The following is a 14,768-nucleotide window of genomic DNA, read 5'->3' on the forward strand; positions in this document are numbered from 1 at the left end:
TGATTATGCTGGCTCTTGTTCCTAGTGGGGGGAAATGAGGAGAGGAAGCACAATTGAAGGAAGATGTTAGAGATTCCTTGGGAAATTAGATCTGTCCCCTAAGGGCTCTAGATGAGGCACCAAGCAAGGCAGAATCTCCACCCCTGCTTAAACTAGGACATAGCTTTCAAGCGTGGTTCAAAAGCTATTTTGCTGCAGGCGCCTTTCCTGATTGGAATGGTAAGAACAGTTTGGATAAGGCTTCTAAACTCAATTTTTTGTGTTGGTTTAAAGACCAGTGCATAAGAAGGCTTTCAGGCTGGGCACAGCTGGCCTAGCCCTGAAAGTGGGATCTCAGCAGCTGAAGATGGGAATTTTTGCCTCTACAGCCACTGTTCCTTCAGGCAGGTTTGCATAGCCACTTTTCCCAGCAGAGGAAGCAAATTCTCCTCACAGCGGCCTGCTCCTTCTGCAGGAGATGGGGGTTTGACATCCCTCCTCAGGGCTGCAGCAAGCCCCCATGGAGCAGCCTGACCCTCTGCTGGCTGGCAGTGTTGGTGCTGGGGGGCACAGCCAGCACCTCCAGCCCCCTCATCTGCTCCACGGGCACCTAACCCAGGGCAGAGTCACGCAGTGCTCCCAGGAATGCACAGCCCTCAGGGAGGATTGCAGGCCAGTGGCCGGGCAATGCTGGATCAGCCACAAGACAGGGTGTCCCTTTTACTGGGTTGAGGCCAGGAGCCAACAGCTCAGCATTTGTTAACTGCTGACAAAAGGATTAATTTAGTAACTAATAACAGGGCTATCAAGCCATTTATTTGGTTGGCATTTTGCTGCCAGATGCTTGGGAAGAGCAGCACACAGTGCACCAATAGGGCTGTCTGCAGCTACCTCTGTCGCCTGCCCTGTTCCTCCATCCTCGCTTGCAGACTCAGCCAGGCAGTGTGGCTTGGGAGGCACCAAGCTGGTGGCAGGAGCAGGTTTGGCAATGACAGGGAGGTGAAGACACCTGGGGATGTGGTCTCTCCAGGGGCTGCCCCTATGCCCACTGTGGGGAGGGAGATGAGGAAAGTGCCCATCCCACAGCAAGTGCACACTATCCCCCCAGTCCTCCTCCCAGAGCTGGAACCATCCATGTAGCCTTGCAGACAGCACAGATGAAGTACAGGTGCTGGAGCACCTGAGAAGCTCTCAGGTACTTCACAGCTTCTCACCTTTCCTGCAGCCCAGCTGGTTTGCCACATTAAGCCAAGTCACAAAACACCACTAACAAACTGCTCCTCCAGAGGTCTTGTAAGTGGTGAAAGGATGGTGCAAAATCACCTATTGTTACAGCTCTGCCCTGTCTCACTCAGGCAGCGTGTCCTGTCCCCCTGTGTGCAACTGCAGCACCCAGTCTTCTCCCAAGTAAGAGTGGGACAAAAGCTGCTGGGCAGCAGAGCTTGGAAGAGACCTTTGGAGAGAAGACCTGCCCAGGTAGGTGGGCTGTGGGTGGCTCAGACACCTCTGGGCCAGGAGCGGACCCAAATCTGGGAGTGTGCAGCTGTGAGTAGATGTCACAAGTTGTGGTCTCATCTCTCTGTGGGTCGCTGCCCTGCCTGGCTCCAGGAGAAACTGGAAAACTGCTGGGCCACTGTTGTCCTCTGTACCCTGGGGACTGGCCCCAGTGGCTTCCCATCTGCAGCTGCTTGTGGTCTGCAGGACATGTCTCGAGGGCTCGATTGTTGGGACTCTGCCAGATGGGTTGGAGGAGCTGGCCAGCTGTTTCATCAGGCAGGGATCAAGTAGACCAGCAATATCTTGTGTAAGGCTTTCAGTGTTCCTGCCCTGCATGCCTGGCTCCCCCATTCAGCAGCTTTCTGATCTGCCTGTCATGGTTATAGCTGGCATGCAGCTGCCAGATAAATATGGCCATATTTAGTATACAGCCATGACACCTGCCCAGACCACAGGCCCAGGTGTCTTGCAGGCAGCAAGCAGCTCATGAAGGAATACTTGTGCATTGCCAGGATCATCTTGTTCATTTATTTTCATTCTGGCAGCTTCATGAGCTGCACCAGAGCACCTTCCCTGTCCTCCAGGGTAGGCCATGCCAGCATGGGCATCAGCACTGTCAGACATGGTGGGGGGCAGCCTGATGGGAATGGTTTCACTGTGTTGGTGCCATTAGCACTCTGGAGTCAGGCACTTCAGCAAGTCCCATGCCCCCATGCAAACCAACAAGTTTTCAGGTCAGTAAATAACCACTGGTTCTTGCTTTTGGCTAAACTGCTTGCATTTTGACACACTTCAGATGCAAACATGCACACGCCTGAGGAGGTGGCTGCAGCTCCCTGCCACCCTGAGGGCTGCGGTGTCTCCTCCCCCAGCCGTGTCCTACCCACTCCCAGCCTTGCAGGAGTTGGGCAAACCAGGAGATGCTGCTGTTTGCCTGGTGCATCCACCCCAGTATACTTGCTGAGGTCTTTCAGTTGAAGTTCACCCCCAGGTCAGTTTTATTGCACTTTTATTTACAGAAAACACAGAAATAAAGCATTAAATGTGTTGGGCTTTTACCAAATGACCCAATTGCTTTTTTCCCTTTTTTTTTTTTTGGTGGGTTTTTGGCACAAAGAAGTATCACAGGTGTTACCAAACAACCATGTAGGAGCAGCTGACCAACTGCCCAGCCCAATAATAGAACTCAAACAGACAGACATGTCACACTGAGATCAAAAATTAGGAGGTTGTTCCACTTTCAGCTTCCAGTCTAACCTGTTCACTGGGGGCAGGGGGAGTTATTCTGGAGGGGATGACACCATTCATAAATAATATTTATATTTACCTCTTACATTGTAAAAGTAAACAGTGCAAAAGTACAGTACCCCAGATACCCTTCGGTTTGGAAAGCTTGAAGGTTGCTTTATACATTTTGTGTGTTTTGTAAACATTGTTACCTATCCAGAGTTCTAGCTCTTGATTGGAGAGACCTAACTCCTCCTGGCATCCAAAATGTATTGAGGGGCAGCAGTCACTTCCCCTGGACTCGGCCTTTGAGATTCCCGCTCAAGGTTTAGTGCAAATTTTGGAGAGAAAAAGACAAGAGAGGGAAAGAGGGGGAAACAAAAGGAAAGAAAATAAAATAAGGCATCAGTTAGAGACAGTACACATCAAAACCAGGCCCATTGGGGCTGCCTTAGGAGAAGGGCAGGAAGTCTCTCTCCTCCACCAGGCTGATGGAGAGGTTCTTCAGCTCCTCCTCGGAGCCAGCAGTTTTGTAGCCGAGCTGTGCCAGCACCTGTTGGCAGGCGTGCTGGGTGAACGCCACGATCTCGTAGGACAGACGGAAGCGCCACTTCTCCGCTGTCGCCGCAGAGTTGCGCACCGTCCCGTACTTGTGTTTGGAGGAGGACCTGTCTCCTCGGGTGTTGTTCTGTATCCAGCGCTCGACGTTGCTGTCCATGGGGATGCCCAGGAAATCGTAGATCTCCTCAGTCTTTTTCATGGGGTTCCTGGCCAGGTCTTCATACCGCACCAGCATGTACTTGCCCTTGAGCCATGGTGGCCGGTTGAGGCCGGTGGACACAGAGTTCCAGAAGTCCTCGCACACTGTGGTGAGCTGGGTCACGTCCAGGTTGTATGGCTTCCTGCCAGTGCCATCCCAGATCCTCCACAGCCTGTAGGTGTCTCTGAAGGTCTCACTCCGGGATGCCAAGATCCCCCGGGGGTCCCGCACCAGCTGGATGACCTTCAAGTTCAGCCGGGGGTCCTCCACCAGGGCCCGGAGGTCACTGACCTCGGGCACCCGGACGGTTTTGATGGCCACGTGGCCGTGCTCTCTGCAGGACTCAGTGGCCAGCGTCAGGTTCAAGGTCCCACACTTCTTCACGCAGTCTCCTTCCTCCAGGTGGAGATCCACAGCTCCCACGGACTCACATACAGGTGGTGAGCATAGGGCCTTGCTGGCTCCCCTGCGGAAGAGGCGGTCGGTGGTGTGGTTGACAGGCTGGGGCTTGATATAGTTCTCCAGGAAGTAGAGGTCGCAGTCATACAGGCTCCTCAGCAGGTCTCGGCTGGCCCCCAGCATGACCCGCCTGTCTGTCGTACTCTTGCTCTGGGTCAGCTTTGGGATCAGGGTGTACTGGACGTGGTAGAGGGGCTCAAATAAATAGAAGACATCGAAGTGCTGGTTGAACAGCTGCCCAACAAATGAGGAGCCGCTGCGGGTGGTGGCAAGGATGAGAACATGAGTCTTCCTGGAGAGGTTATATGGGAAAGTGGGATTCTCATCACACAGCCTGTCAGCCACATCAGTGTCCTGGCTCAGGCTGCAGTTCACAGGATTAGGGATAGGACAGCTATGGAAGGATTTGGCAGTGAAGGTCCGAATTGCTGTGTACTGGATTGCAATGGATGCCAAGGCTAGGAGGAGTACAGCCTTCCAGGAACATTGCATGGCTGGTCACCTTCATGGAGCTTCTTCGCAGGTTGTCTTCGTGTCTGCAACCCAACAGAGAATTCACAAGTTGAGCATGGACTGCCAAGTATCCAACTGATGCAGGTACCAACAAATGCCCTCCTAATGTAAGTCCATCAGTTATAACCATGTGAATCCCAGTCACACACTGCAGAGCCCCATTTCAGACAAGAAAAATAACAGGCAGAGGCTGGCAAGCCTGGAGAAACATGTCCAGCCAGGACTTAAGCCCTGTTCCTTCCAGGCTGTGGGTGTACATAAATATTGTGGCCCATAGCTCACCCCATGCACTGCAACCCAGGCAGGGGGATGTTGGAACCCGGCGGTGACACTGTCTGTCTCCATCCAGCTGCTGCAAACTCTCTTCCCCAGCTCCCTTGTGAGTCACTTGTCACTTGGACCCCAGTGCAGGAGCTGTGGCAGGGAAAGGTCAGGGGATGGTGCTATCTTGTCTCCATCCATTCTGTCCAGCTGTCAGGATAAGGCATGGCCCATCCAGGACAGCAACCTCCTGCCTAGGAGAGTGGCAATGTCTCTCCTGGAGCTGCAAACCTCTTTGCACAGAGGTCCAACAGCTAGCTCTGTCTGTCAGCCTCTGGGGACGAGTACAGCCAGAGCTGTGCCCTCAGCAATGAGCTCACAGGTCTGGTAAGATCCTGCTCCACTCTGGGTTTCAGGGCTCTCCTATTCTGAGCACCAGAGGGGAAAAACAATAGTAGAAAGGAGGAAGCATGCAAAACTGCATCTCTTCTATACCCTATTGCCAACCAGGGCAGTAGCCCTTGGCACCAGGGATGGGTGCAAGGAAAAGTGGGGCTGTAGTTGAAAAGAACAACTTCAGTGGTGCTAGCCCTGCCTTGCTGCTGCCCACATATGGGCAAGGGTAGGGGAAACTGAGGAGGACCCTTGGATGGAATGCTCAGGGACCATGATGTGGGCAGGGGGAGTACCTGTCATGCCTGGGGAGCTGGCACATTGCTGGGAGGGGATGTAACTGTGGTGGTGCTTCAATATTCCCCCTGTTCACTAACCAAATAATGTTCATGGACTGCCTGCTGCTCTCCAAAGCACAGACATTTCACATCCACATACTACTGCTCTCAGGGGATCAGTGGGGCTGGGAGACAGAACATAGAGGATGCATCCCAGAAACTCCAAACAGGCTAAAACACCCGAGTGTGGGAGAGACACCAGTATAAGCAATGGTTTTGAAGCTCCCCTGCACCTATTCTCCCTTGCCCATCTTCCTTCCATGTCTCTCCTCCCGCAGTGTGGCACATTCACCTGTCCATCCACCTCAGGCAAACCAAGGGGACAAGACCCAAGTATCTCTGCTCCTCGCCCAGCAGAGCCCAGTGTATCGTCATTGCCATTGCTGCCTCTTCCCTGCTCTCTGTGGGTCCCCAGGGAGAACAATGTGCTGGCCCCAAGCTCACAGTGAGTGCCCTGCTCAGCCCCAGCACCAGGTCACTGTGGGTGGGACTGTCAGAGCCAGTGCTATTGCTGCTTGTATGAGGTCTCTGGGGGAGACCAGTGGCCAGCAATGGATTTCAGGATGTGAGGGCTGTTCTAACCCAGAGCACATTGAAATCTCTGATGGGCTTGGGACAGTGCAATGTTCCTGGTGTATGGTCCCTGCAGCACCCAAAGCAGCTGCCACAATGTGTTGTTCCCATGTCCTCAATGTGTTCCACGCCCTAGGGAGACCCTGTCACCCAGCAAGTGACACCAGGAGGGCAGCTCAGACCTGCAAGTGAGTAAAAAAGCTGTGCTTTTTTAAAATTAATATTTTTATTGTTTACTGATTGCCCCAGTTGATTTGTGGAGGCAGGAAGCTTCAGGAACTATCAACTCCAGAGACCTGGAGCAGGGCTTTAGAGCAGGACCCCAGGACAGGGGGGCTGGCACAGCTGTTGCATGCAGCTCCCCACCAGCTGTGTTCCCTGTGTCTGTGCACTAGGAGCTGTGCTTTAGACCCAAAATGATGTTTTGAATACAGGTTGCTTTCACCTGGACTGCTGCCTGCCAAGGATTGTGGCACATGGCTGGAGGACTGAAGTCAGAGATGCTTGGCTATTGCTGCTGCTGGATTGGGGTTACCCACCCTGCAAAGGGGAAACCCGGCCCACATGGGATATTCTATCCCTTGGATAAAGTCTTTTTCCAGGTCTGCTAAGGTAGAACAGGACAGGAGTGTCCCTATTGGTGTCTCCTGTCCCAAGTGTCTTCTGCATGCTGCTTAGGTGGAAGCTGCAGTGGGAATGCTTTCCTGCTCTCTAGTGATGGCCAGCCACACTGCATCCCTCACACACAACCTCAGCTCCTAACTCTTTGATTCATTGCTGATGGATTCTGGAGCAACTGAGACTCAGATTGTCCTGGTTATAGCAGAAACCTGCTGCCAGCTCCCCAAAAAAGGCAAACCAGAGACCAGATGCTTTCTTGGTCCCAATTCCCACCAGATCACTCACTGGCTGTGAGCATTTCAGGTTCTCCACCCACACTGACCCATTCCCCTTTGCAATGTCCCAAGTGGCAGAGGGGAAAAACGGGGCATTGATTCACCTCCTTGACTGAGCAAGTGCTAAACCACAGCCCAGCTTCAGCCTTTGCTGCCCCTTGGCGTGTGTGCCCTGCCCATCTGCTGAGCTGCAACCAGGGAGGGGAAGGTTTTGGAAGAAGGCTTCCCTCCCTGATGTCTCATCTGTGGCCTTTAAAGCCAGCCAGAGCCTCCTCTCACCTCCCAGCTGGCTCTCCTGCCTCCTCCCATCACTGCCTGTCCCCGAGGGCTGCAGTTACTGCTCAATCCAGCCCTGGGCTCCAGAGACAGTGGTGACTGGCAGCTGGGTGCTCTAGAGGAGCTCCTGGGGCAGCAAAAGCACATGGCACCTGGGAGCTGCCAGGACAACTGGGGACCACTTTTACTCCCACTGCCCCTTGTTCATCTGTCAGACAGAGCCAGGCTGGTGTGAACACTTGCCAAGGAGGAGCTGTGCCGGGCTCCACACAGCTCCCAGTGGGCCAGCTGAGCAGTGGCTGCATCCAACGTGCCCCAGGAGGATGTGTCCTGCACAGAGGCACAGCAGGACAGCCGTCACACTCCCATTCCTGCCCTGAGGAACCTTGTTCTTAAACTGGCCTGATACCCAGGGCCAGCAGTTCAGACAGCAGCTGGAGAGAGGGCCATGCCCACATGGGGCTGCATCTGAGAGTCCTGTGTGAGGCATGGATCGTTTTGGCTCCTCAGCTCCAGACCATGGGAGTCATCCGATATGCTGGCCTCGTAGATGTTTCTGTGCTAGAAGTGTTCTCAAAGTCACCCTCTGCTCTGTCTCCAGCTCAGCTCCACCAAAGATGATGAGCAAATGCAGCCCAAGGGTGGGATCCGAGTTCAGTGTGTCCCTCCGGGCAGTTGGGATTATGAGATGGAGCATGGGGTGGGGGTACATCACTCACACCTTCCCCTGGCACTGCTGGTACTGCAAGGGGCCTGCCAGAAGGCACGTGGGCTCTTTTGGGACTGTGCTGGGGCCACCACTGCCTCTTTCCCAACCCTAACCCCCTTGTGGTGACAGCATGACAGAGTGAACTCTGCTGCCTTGCCTGCATTTCTGTGCAGCTGCCTGCAGTCGCACTGGGACCAGGCTGTCCGCAAGGGACACACGGCATCCGGCAACCGGCTCTAAGTGCAGCAGGAGGCCAGCCAGTGCCTGGCACAGGGACAGGAGCATTGTCTGTGCGAAGAGGAAGGTGCTGAGCCTTTCCTCTCCCCTGCCTCACTTCCCGCAGCCTTGAGCCTAGAGGAAGGGAAAGGATGGGCACAGGCAGTGCAACTTCCCCCACCCTGTGCACCTGCCAACAGCAGCGGATGCATAATCACCTGCCTTCCTCTTCCTCCTCCTCCTCCACTGACTCCCAGCACTGCTCTGAGGGACATGAGCAGGCAAGAAGCCAGTAAGACAGCCCAGGAGTGCCAGGGAGATCGGCGGTGATGAATTAAGCTGAATGGCATCTGTGAGTCACCAGTGCGGTGCGGGGAGCAGTGAATGCAGCCGGCCAGCCATCATGCAGCAGGGACCGACCGGGGGCTCCCGCTCTGGGCATGGTCTTCTAGGTTTGATGGGAATTACCTGCTTTTGCAGCCATGCAGCCAGGCCGTGGCACTGAAGGCTGCACTGGCAGCTGAGTTCAGGTGGTGCCAGGCAGGCTGGAGTCAGTGGGGAAGTTGCAGGGATCAGTACAACTCGCAGGTCCCCTCCGCTCCGAAAGCAGCTAGGTGTTATGCAGGGCAGTGCCTCACAGCACTGTGGCACTCTCATCCTCCTGGGGGGCTCCCACAGCATCTCCACATGGGCAGCTGCCTTGACTCCTGCCCCAAGCCTTCCCTGCGGGTTTCCTTGCTCCCCAGAGGTGGCCGTGTTCAGGCAACTCAGGGGTGATGGCAGCTTTAGGCAGGAGCCCTTGCAGTTACTGATTCTGTTACTGCTGTACCAAAGGCCCTCTCACAGGGCAGTCAAAAAACCCCTGCTCTTTTTGGTTGCCTTCCAGGCTGTCCCCCTCTCTCAACAGCTCCCCAGGAGCTGTACCCTCAGCCTGGCTGGGCTCATCCTGAGCTCTCTTTCCACTGTCAGGGAAACCTCTGTGCTTCCCTATGGCTGCAAGGAAGGGAAAAGGGAGCTGAAGAAGGTGTGAGGGTCTGTGGAACAGAGGTGCCTGCTCCCGCCTTTGTAAAAGCCCTGGCACACTGGAGGAGTGCCTGAGCCTTGCCAGTCCTTCCCGCAGGCCTGCCTGGTGCCAGTCCAGCTACCGGCACCCTCTACCCCCAAAACCGATTCCCCGCCAGCTGTTTCCATGGAAACGGCAGAGTGACTCAGGGCTTTGGGACCAGCTGGAAAACACAACTGCGAGCAGTGATCGCCTGAGAAGCACCGGGCCGGGGTCTCAGTGCCAGGGAGAGGGGTGGATGACTGCGGGAGTGGGCAGGGCTGCCTGCCCACCTGCCCACACGCTGGGCACGGGCACACCGGCAGAGAGGAGCACACGGCACACCCTGCACAAGGTGGCGAGTTGTAAGGCAAAACCCCTCTCCTGACACGAGTGAGACTGCAGCAGGCTCACCAGGGGACGCATCCCAAAACGTGACTCGTGGAAGACAACCCCTCTTCCCCCTTTCCCTTCCCCCACCCAGAGATTCATGCATGCCTAGTCACCCAGAGAATTCATAGCACCAACTTCAGCGCCTGCTCAGCCCCGCACCTGCGCCTCTGTCCCCTGCTGAGCATGTAACACCCCTGCATGCCATGCCCAGAGCAGTTCGGCTTGCTGAGGGCTGCTGGAGGGGACAAGTGGCAGCCAGCACCCTGCGGTGCCTCCCTGCCCAGCCAGCAGCTCCCTCCTGCAGCCCCATTCCTTCCCACCTCACCACCCAGGCACAAAAGTTAAGCCGCAGCTTTGCAAAATAACTCTCAGCCAGTGACCCACTGGCAAAGGCCCTAAAACATTCCAGCGTTCTCCCACCGAGCAAAGCAGTGTACTACAACGTTGTGGCCACTGAGGCAGGGAAGACAGGCTTCTGGTGGGGTGCAGGCACCCACTTGGTCACAGTGGCTTAGTCATGCTGTTGGCTCTGCAAAGGCTGGCGGACACCAAACATGCCTGTGGGCCACCCAGCCTGGGTGCTGGCTGGCTGCACTCCACCACGCCCCAGAGGAAAGAAAGACCACTGAGAAAAAGCAGTGCTGAGCTGTCCCCGATCCCCTACTTGACTCTGGACACCACCCAGGGTGGTGAGCAGGGCTGGTCTCTGCCCCCAAGCCTCCCCATCAGCAAGCCCCACCAACATGAGATCTTGACGTGGTGGGAACGAATTTTCAGCCTTGTCTTCTCTTCAGCCATACAGGGTTAGAGCTTTCCTACAGTCACAGCTCCAAATGCCAGCTGGGACTCATGCCCGCCACCTTCCTCGGGTGCCTCACCGTGTGCCAAGCAGAAGTGCTTTGTGCCCCCAGACTTATTCTGCTCTTGCATTCATCACCTCCTGGAGCACTTTTCTTATGATAAGGCACAGGACTCCTGTGCTCAAAGCCACCCTGGCACAGGTCCCCTGTTCCCCTATCTCTGGTCTTTCCCTCTGCATTTCAGAGGGACCGACAGATCCTTTATCACCAGAAGATTACTGCCCACTTTGACCAGCACTTAAACAATCACAGGACTTTCAACAGGGAATCAGTCTCTTTCCTACTGGCACACAGCATACACATTTTCAGTTAATTAATCACTACCAAGTAATGCCAACCCCAGCCGGTCCCAGAGTTTTCTTATCGCAACATCCACCTGTGCCTGTTTGTCCCTCATCCTCTGAACTGCATCTGCCTCTTCCCGAGGATGCGAACGCTTCGGTAAACCAAATACAGGGGGTTCTGTGCTCTCCACCTTCCCCTGAGCCATCCACCAGCCTGCTGGTGCCTGTTCACTCCCAGAGCACTCCCTGGCAGGAGCTGGGAAGGCTCCTTTGGGATGAACGCGCTCATTCACCACCTCAAAACACTCTTTTTGCAACGTCCCTAACCTACGGCGCGTCAAGAGCCCAAATCTCGAACCGCACAGCTTTCCCGTAGGATTGCTCCATGCTATGGTGTGCACCCCACTCTGCGAGGTCTCCTCGTCAGCCTGCGCCCTCACGGCAGGTTTCGCAGACCGCCTGGAGGTCTGACAGCAAACGCCGGGGCATTTGCTCCGCCGGCTGGCGCGGCTACGCGGCCGGGCAGGGCATCTGGCCTCCCTGTGCCACCGGGGACTTACTCACTTGCTCCAGGCGCAGCTCCTTGCCCAACAGCAGCCCAAGTTTCGCGGCAGCTCGTTCCCCCGCGGGTCTGGGGCCAGGGCTGCTGTGCCCTCGCCGCTAAGGCAGCCCCGGGCGGCGGCTCCCCCTGGGCGCTCGCAGCTCGGGCAGGGGTCCCGCCGCAGTCGGGCTGGGCACCAGCGGGAAAAGTCCTTCCCGCCGCTGCGGGTGACGTCTCGCTGCCTTGGAAAGTTGGTGGCGCGGAAAGGGTTAAAAGAGAGCCCCAGCACGCCGCCCCCGGGCACCCCCGCCGATCTGCGCCGCTCTCCCCCCACCCCCGGCGCCCCTTACCTGGCGGAACGCCCCAGCGGGCTGCCCCCCGCATCCCCGGCCGCGGATCCTGGGGTGGGGGACGCCCAGCCCGGCCCGGCCCGGCCCGGCCCGGGGGCGGCAGCCGGCGGAGCTCAGCGGGCGGCGCTGCGGGGGCTCATCCCTGCCCGCGCTGCCGCCCTGCCCTGCCCGCGCGGGCACCCGCCGAGCGGGGCCGCCTCTCCACGCCCTCCGCGCCGGGCGAGGGGCGGGCGGGCGGGCGGGCGGCGAGGGGGCTGCGCCGCTTCCCTCCCTCCCTCCTTCCTCCCCTCCCTTACCCTCCCTCCGCCCGGCAGCGCGCACGGGCGCACGCAGCACAGCGCCAGGCACCGGCATCGGCTCCGGCAAAGCCTCCGCTCCGCGCCGCCCGCTCACCCCAGCCCGGCCGCCGGGCTCCCCGGCTTTGCCGAGCAGGAACCTCCCCTTATTTACCTCCTCAAGGCGCCCGGCATGAGCGGCCAGAACCCCTCCCGTCGCGGGGGCGGGAGGGGGCCCGGTGAGGCACCCCCGTGAGATGTGTCCCCCAGGCTGGCTGCTGATAGGGACAGGGGATCCCTGCGGACCGGCCGGGCGCGGGTCCCTCACACCCTCCTCTCGCCCCACTGCTGGGGCACCAGCAGCCCCTCGGGCCCTGCCGGACTTGGTAGCGATGATGGTGCACATTCATCCCCTCTTTTCCGGTGGCCTTTGCTCATCAAAAACAATATTGTCATGGGGACTGGTTCTCCAGCGCCAGGAATCCTCCCCGTGCCGCCTAAATCAGGGCTCACCGCCACGGGCAGTGTCCAAAACCATCCTCAGTGGTGCCAGTGGAAAAATACTGGCAGGTGATGGCACCTTCCCACCATCCATCCCACCTTGGAAGGTGGGATAGGACAGAGGGAAAGAAGCATGGGAATGTGTCAGAGCAGCTGAAGTGGCTGTGCTCTGACAGTCACATGCCTCCTTCTGATTCTGTTCGACCCCTAGAAACAGGTCAGACATTGACTTTTGGCAACTTTTGAATGTTTCCCTTTTATGCAGTGCTTGCCAACTAAACTGCATTTTTAGCAGTTTAACTGCAGCTCTGCTGAAATGGCAGCTGCCAGCCAAAGATAGGTTATGATTCTGGAGATGCTACAATGGATATTCATTTTTTTATATCCCTGTTTTATTTGGGGCATATTTGCACCTGCCTGGGCACTGGGCACAGCCATGTGAGCAACATCCATCTCCTGAAAAGCCCTGAACTCTGCAAGGAGCTGCCTCCCCAGCTCAGGAATTTCCAAATCTTTACCTCTGACTCTAGGATTTGCAACATGTAACTGTGGGATCGCTGTACCAGCATGTTCAGCTCGGAACTACCCTCGGCAGAGAGCAGGCTACGAGTAGCAGTGGGGCCCGGGTCTCTGTGCTGCACTTGTGTCAAGAGAAGAATAAATCCCTGGGAACACTGGTCTTGCCTTCCACTCTCAGAGGCCTGCCAGGCTGCGACAGTGAGTTCAGGGCTATGAGATTGCCTTTAAAACTGGGGAAGCACAATGGCAGATTGTCACGTTTGTTGTTTAGCATTTGGGACTTACATTTGCTGTTTTAGGAGTACTCAGATCTTGTGTGTCCAAAAATACTGGTAATTCTCAAGTTTTTTACAGTATCCTGACAGCCCTAGCCCTCTTAATCTAATTTTAGAAAACTTTGTAGGGATTTTATATTTATAAACAGTTGGTGCTTAAATATTATTTCCCTCACCATAGCAACAGCTCCCCATTGTAGCATTTGCTATACAGTGCTGTTACATTGGTGTATCCCTGTTTTGAATGAGAAAGCCCTGAAGCCACTCTCTCTCTTGCTTGTTTTCCTACACCTTGCAAAGGACAAAGACTGAGGCTCCTGCCTGTCGGACTCTTCCTGGAGCTGGGAAAGAGCCATGCCACCAGCTGCTGCTGGAAACAAGCCGGTGGCCCTGGGGTTTCTGTTGCTGGTGCTTCTCAGGTGATGTGCTGGCTCAGGCCATCCCCTTCCTGCTGGTTCATTTGCCATGGTGTAGCCCACCTTGTACCTGTGCAATGGCCCTGAGTGCCACTCCTGTGTGGCTTACAGGCTTTCGACAGCTCCAGGTGCCTATGGCATGCACATAACCTGTGCTCCCACTTAGCTGGCATCTCCAGCAAGTGGTGGGGAGCAGCTGTGAGCAGTTAGCCAGCTGGCCCACAGCCATGGCTGTGCTCCACTCCCACTCGGGGCCAAGGCAATGGAAGTGCAGGAATGGCAGGCTTTCAAGGAGTTTGGCCAAAGGGGGCATAAACCAGTCCAGGGACCAGTGCCAGGAAGAAATCAAGGGGCTTGCAGTAAGAATATGAGACCCGCATCCTTCCCAGTCTTTCCAAGGAGTCAGGGTTTGCTCCTCTCTTACACATCACTGAGACTGCTCTAAAGTTCATCTGCAGAAATCCAGGGTGTCCTGCAACTTGAAACAGTCCCAGAGATATTTGGACTCGTACCCACAGATGCTGTAGAGGCTGTCTCATACGAAAGAAAGCAATTTGAAAGAATGGTGAAAAAAAAAAAAAAAAAAAAAAAAAAAAAAAAAAAAAAAGGAATAAAACTGGGGTTGGAGGAGAAGCAGATGCTTCTGATTATTTCAGCTGGGCATGATCACATTTTCTGATGCTGCCCTGGAATTTTAAGTGTTAATCTAGAGAGATGCTGTTTGTTAGTACATATTACAGCTCTCCATCTCTGACTTTGTTGTGTATTAAAATATTAATTAGGGTCTGTGGTGTGTGTTTGTGGTCAGTTTGTTTTTAGAGGGAAGGACTGCTGTGACTGTACCTCACCCTCATTAAGAAAATTTGGTTCTGATTAAAAGGCATCATTTTTCCCCTGTGTGGCTCCAGGCAGGAGAGCAAAGAGACTGCTGGTGACTTGGTGAGTCAAGTAAACTCACCTTGTAAATTTTCATCTGAGCCAAAATGCAGTTTGAAAATATCCAATTTCCACGCTCTTTAGCAACAGATTTCTGCAAAGGGTTTGTATTTTCTTCTCTAAAGGTCAAAAAAACCTACCTTAACAACATGTTTGGGAATATATGTAATAAAATATCAATGTGGCTGTTAAGGTGATATGAAGGTTACTGTTCTAATCACTCCAAATGCAGTCGGGAGCAAAGTTATGATTCCATCAGTAACCTGGCCACATTACATA

The 14,768-nt window shown here is 55.2% G+C and overlaps 1 protein-coding gene across 3 annotated transcripts; it reads right to left on the reverse strand.

Annotated features, from left to right (window-relative positions):
* Positions 1-2,468: 2,468 nt before the first annotated feature.
* Positions 2,469-12,320, reverse strand: CHST1 (carbohydrate sulfotransferase 1). 3 transcript variants are annotated; one of them, XM_053945619.1, is made up of 2 exons: positions 12,018-12,320; positions 2,469-4,458 (listed from the first exon to the last, which is right to left on the reverse strand). In XM_053945619.1, the coding sequence occupies exon 2, from the start codon at positions 4,412-4,414 to the stop codon at positions 3,155-3,157; it is 1,260 nt and encodes a 419-aa protein (XP_053801594.1). In that variant the 5' UTR covers positions 4,415-4,458; positions 12,018-12,320; the 3' UTR covers positions 2,469-3,154. The 3 variants fall into 3 exon arrangements, with proteins under 3 accessions (XP_053801594.1, XP_053801593.1, XP_053801595.1); XM_053945618.1 differs by lacking the exon at positions 12,018-12,320 and adding an exon at positions 11,568-11,729; XM_053945620.1 differs by lacking the exon at positions 12,018-12,320 and adding an exon at positions 11,241-11,428.
* Between the last annotated feature and the right edge of the window lie 2,448 nt (positions 12,321-14,768).

Source organism: Vidua chalybeata, chromosome 6 (assembly GCF_026979565.1).
Source record: "Vidua chalybeata isolate OUT-0048 chromosome 6, bVidCha1 merged haplotype, whole genome shotgun sequence".
Lineage (NCBI taxonomy): Eukaryota > Metazoa > Chordata > Aves > Passeriformes > Viduidae > Vidua > Vidua chalybeata.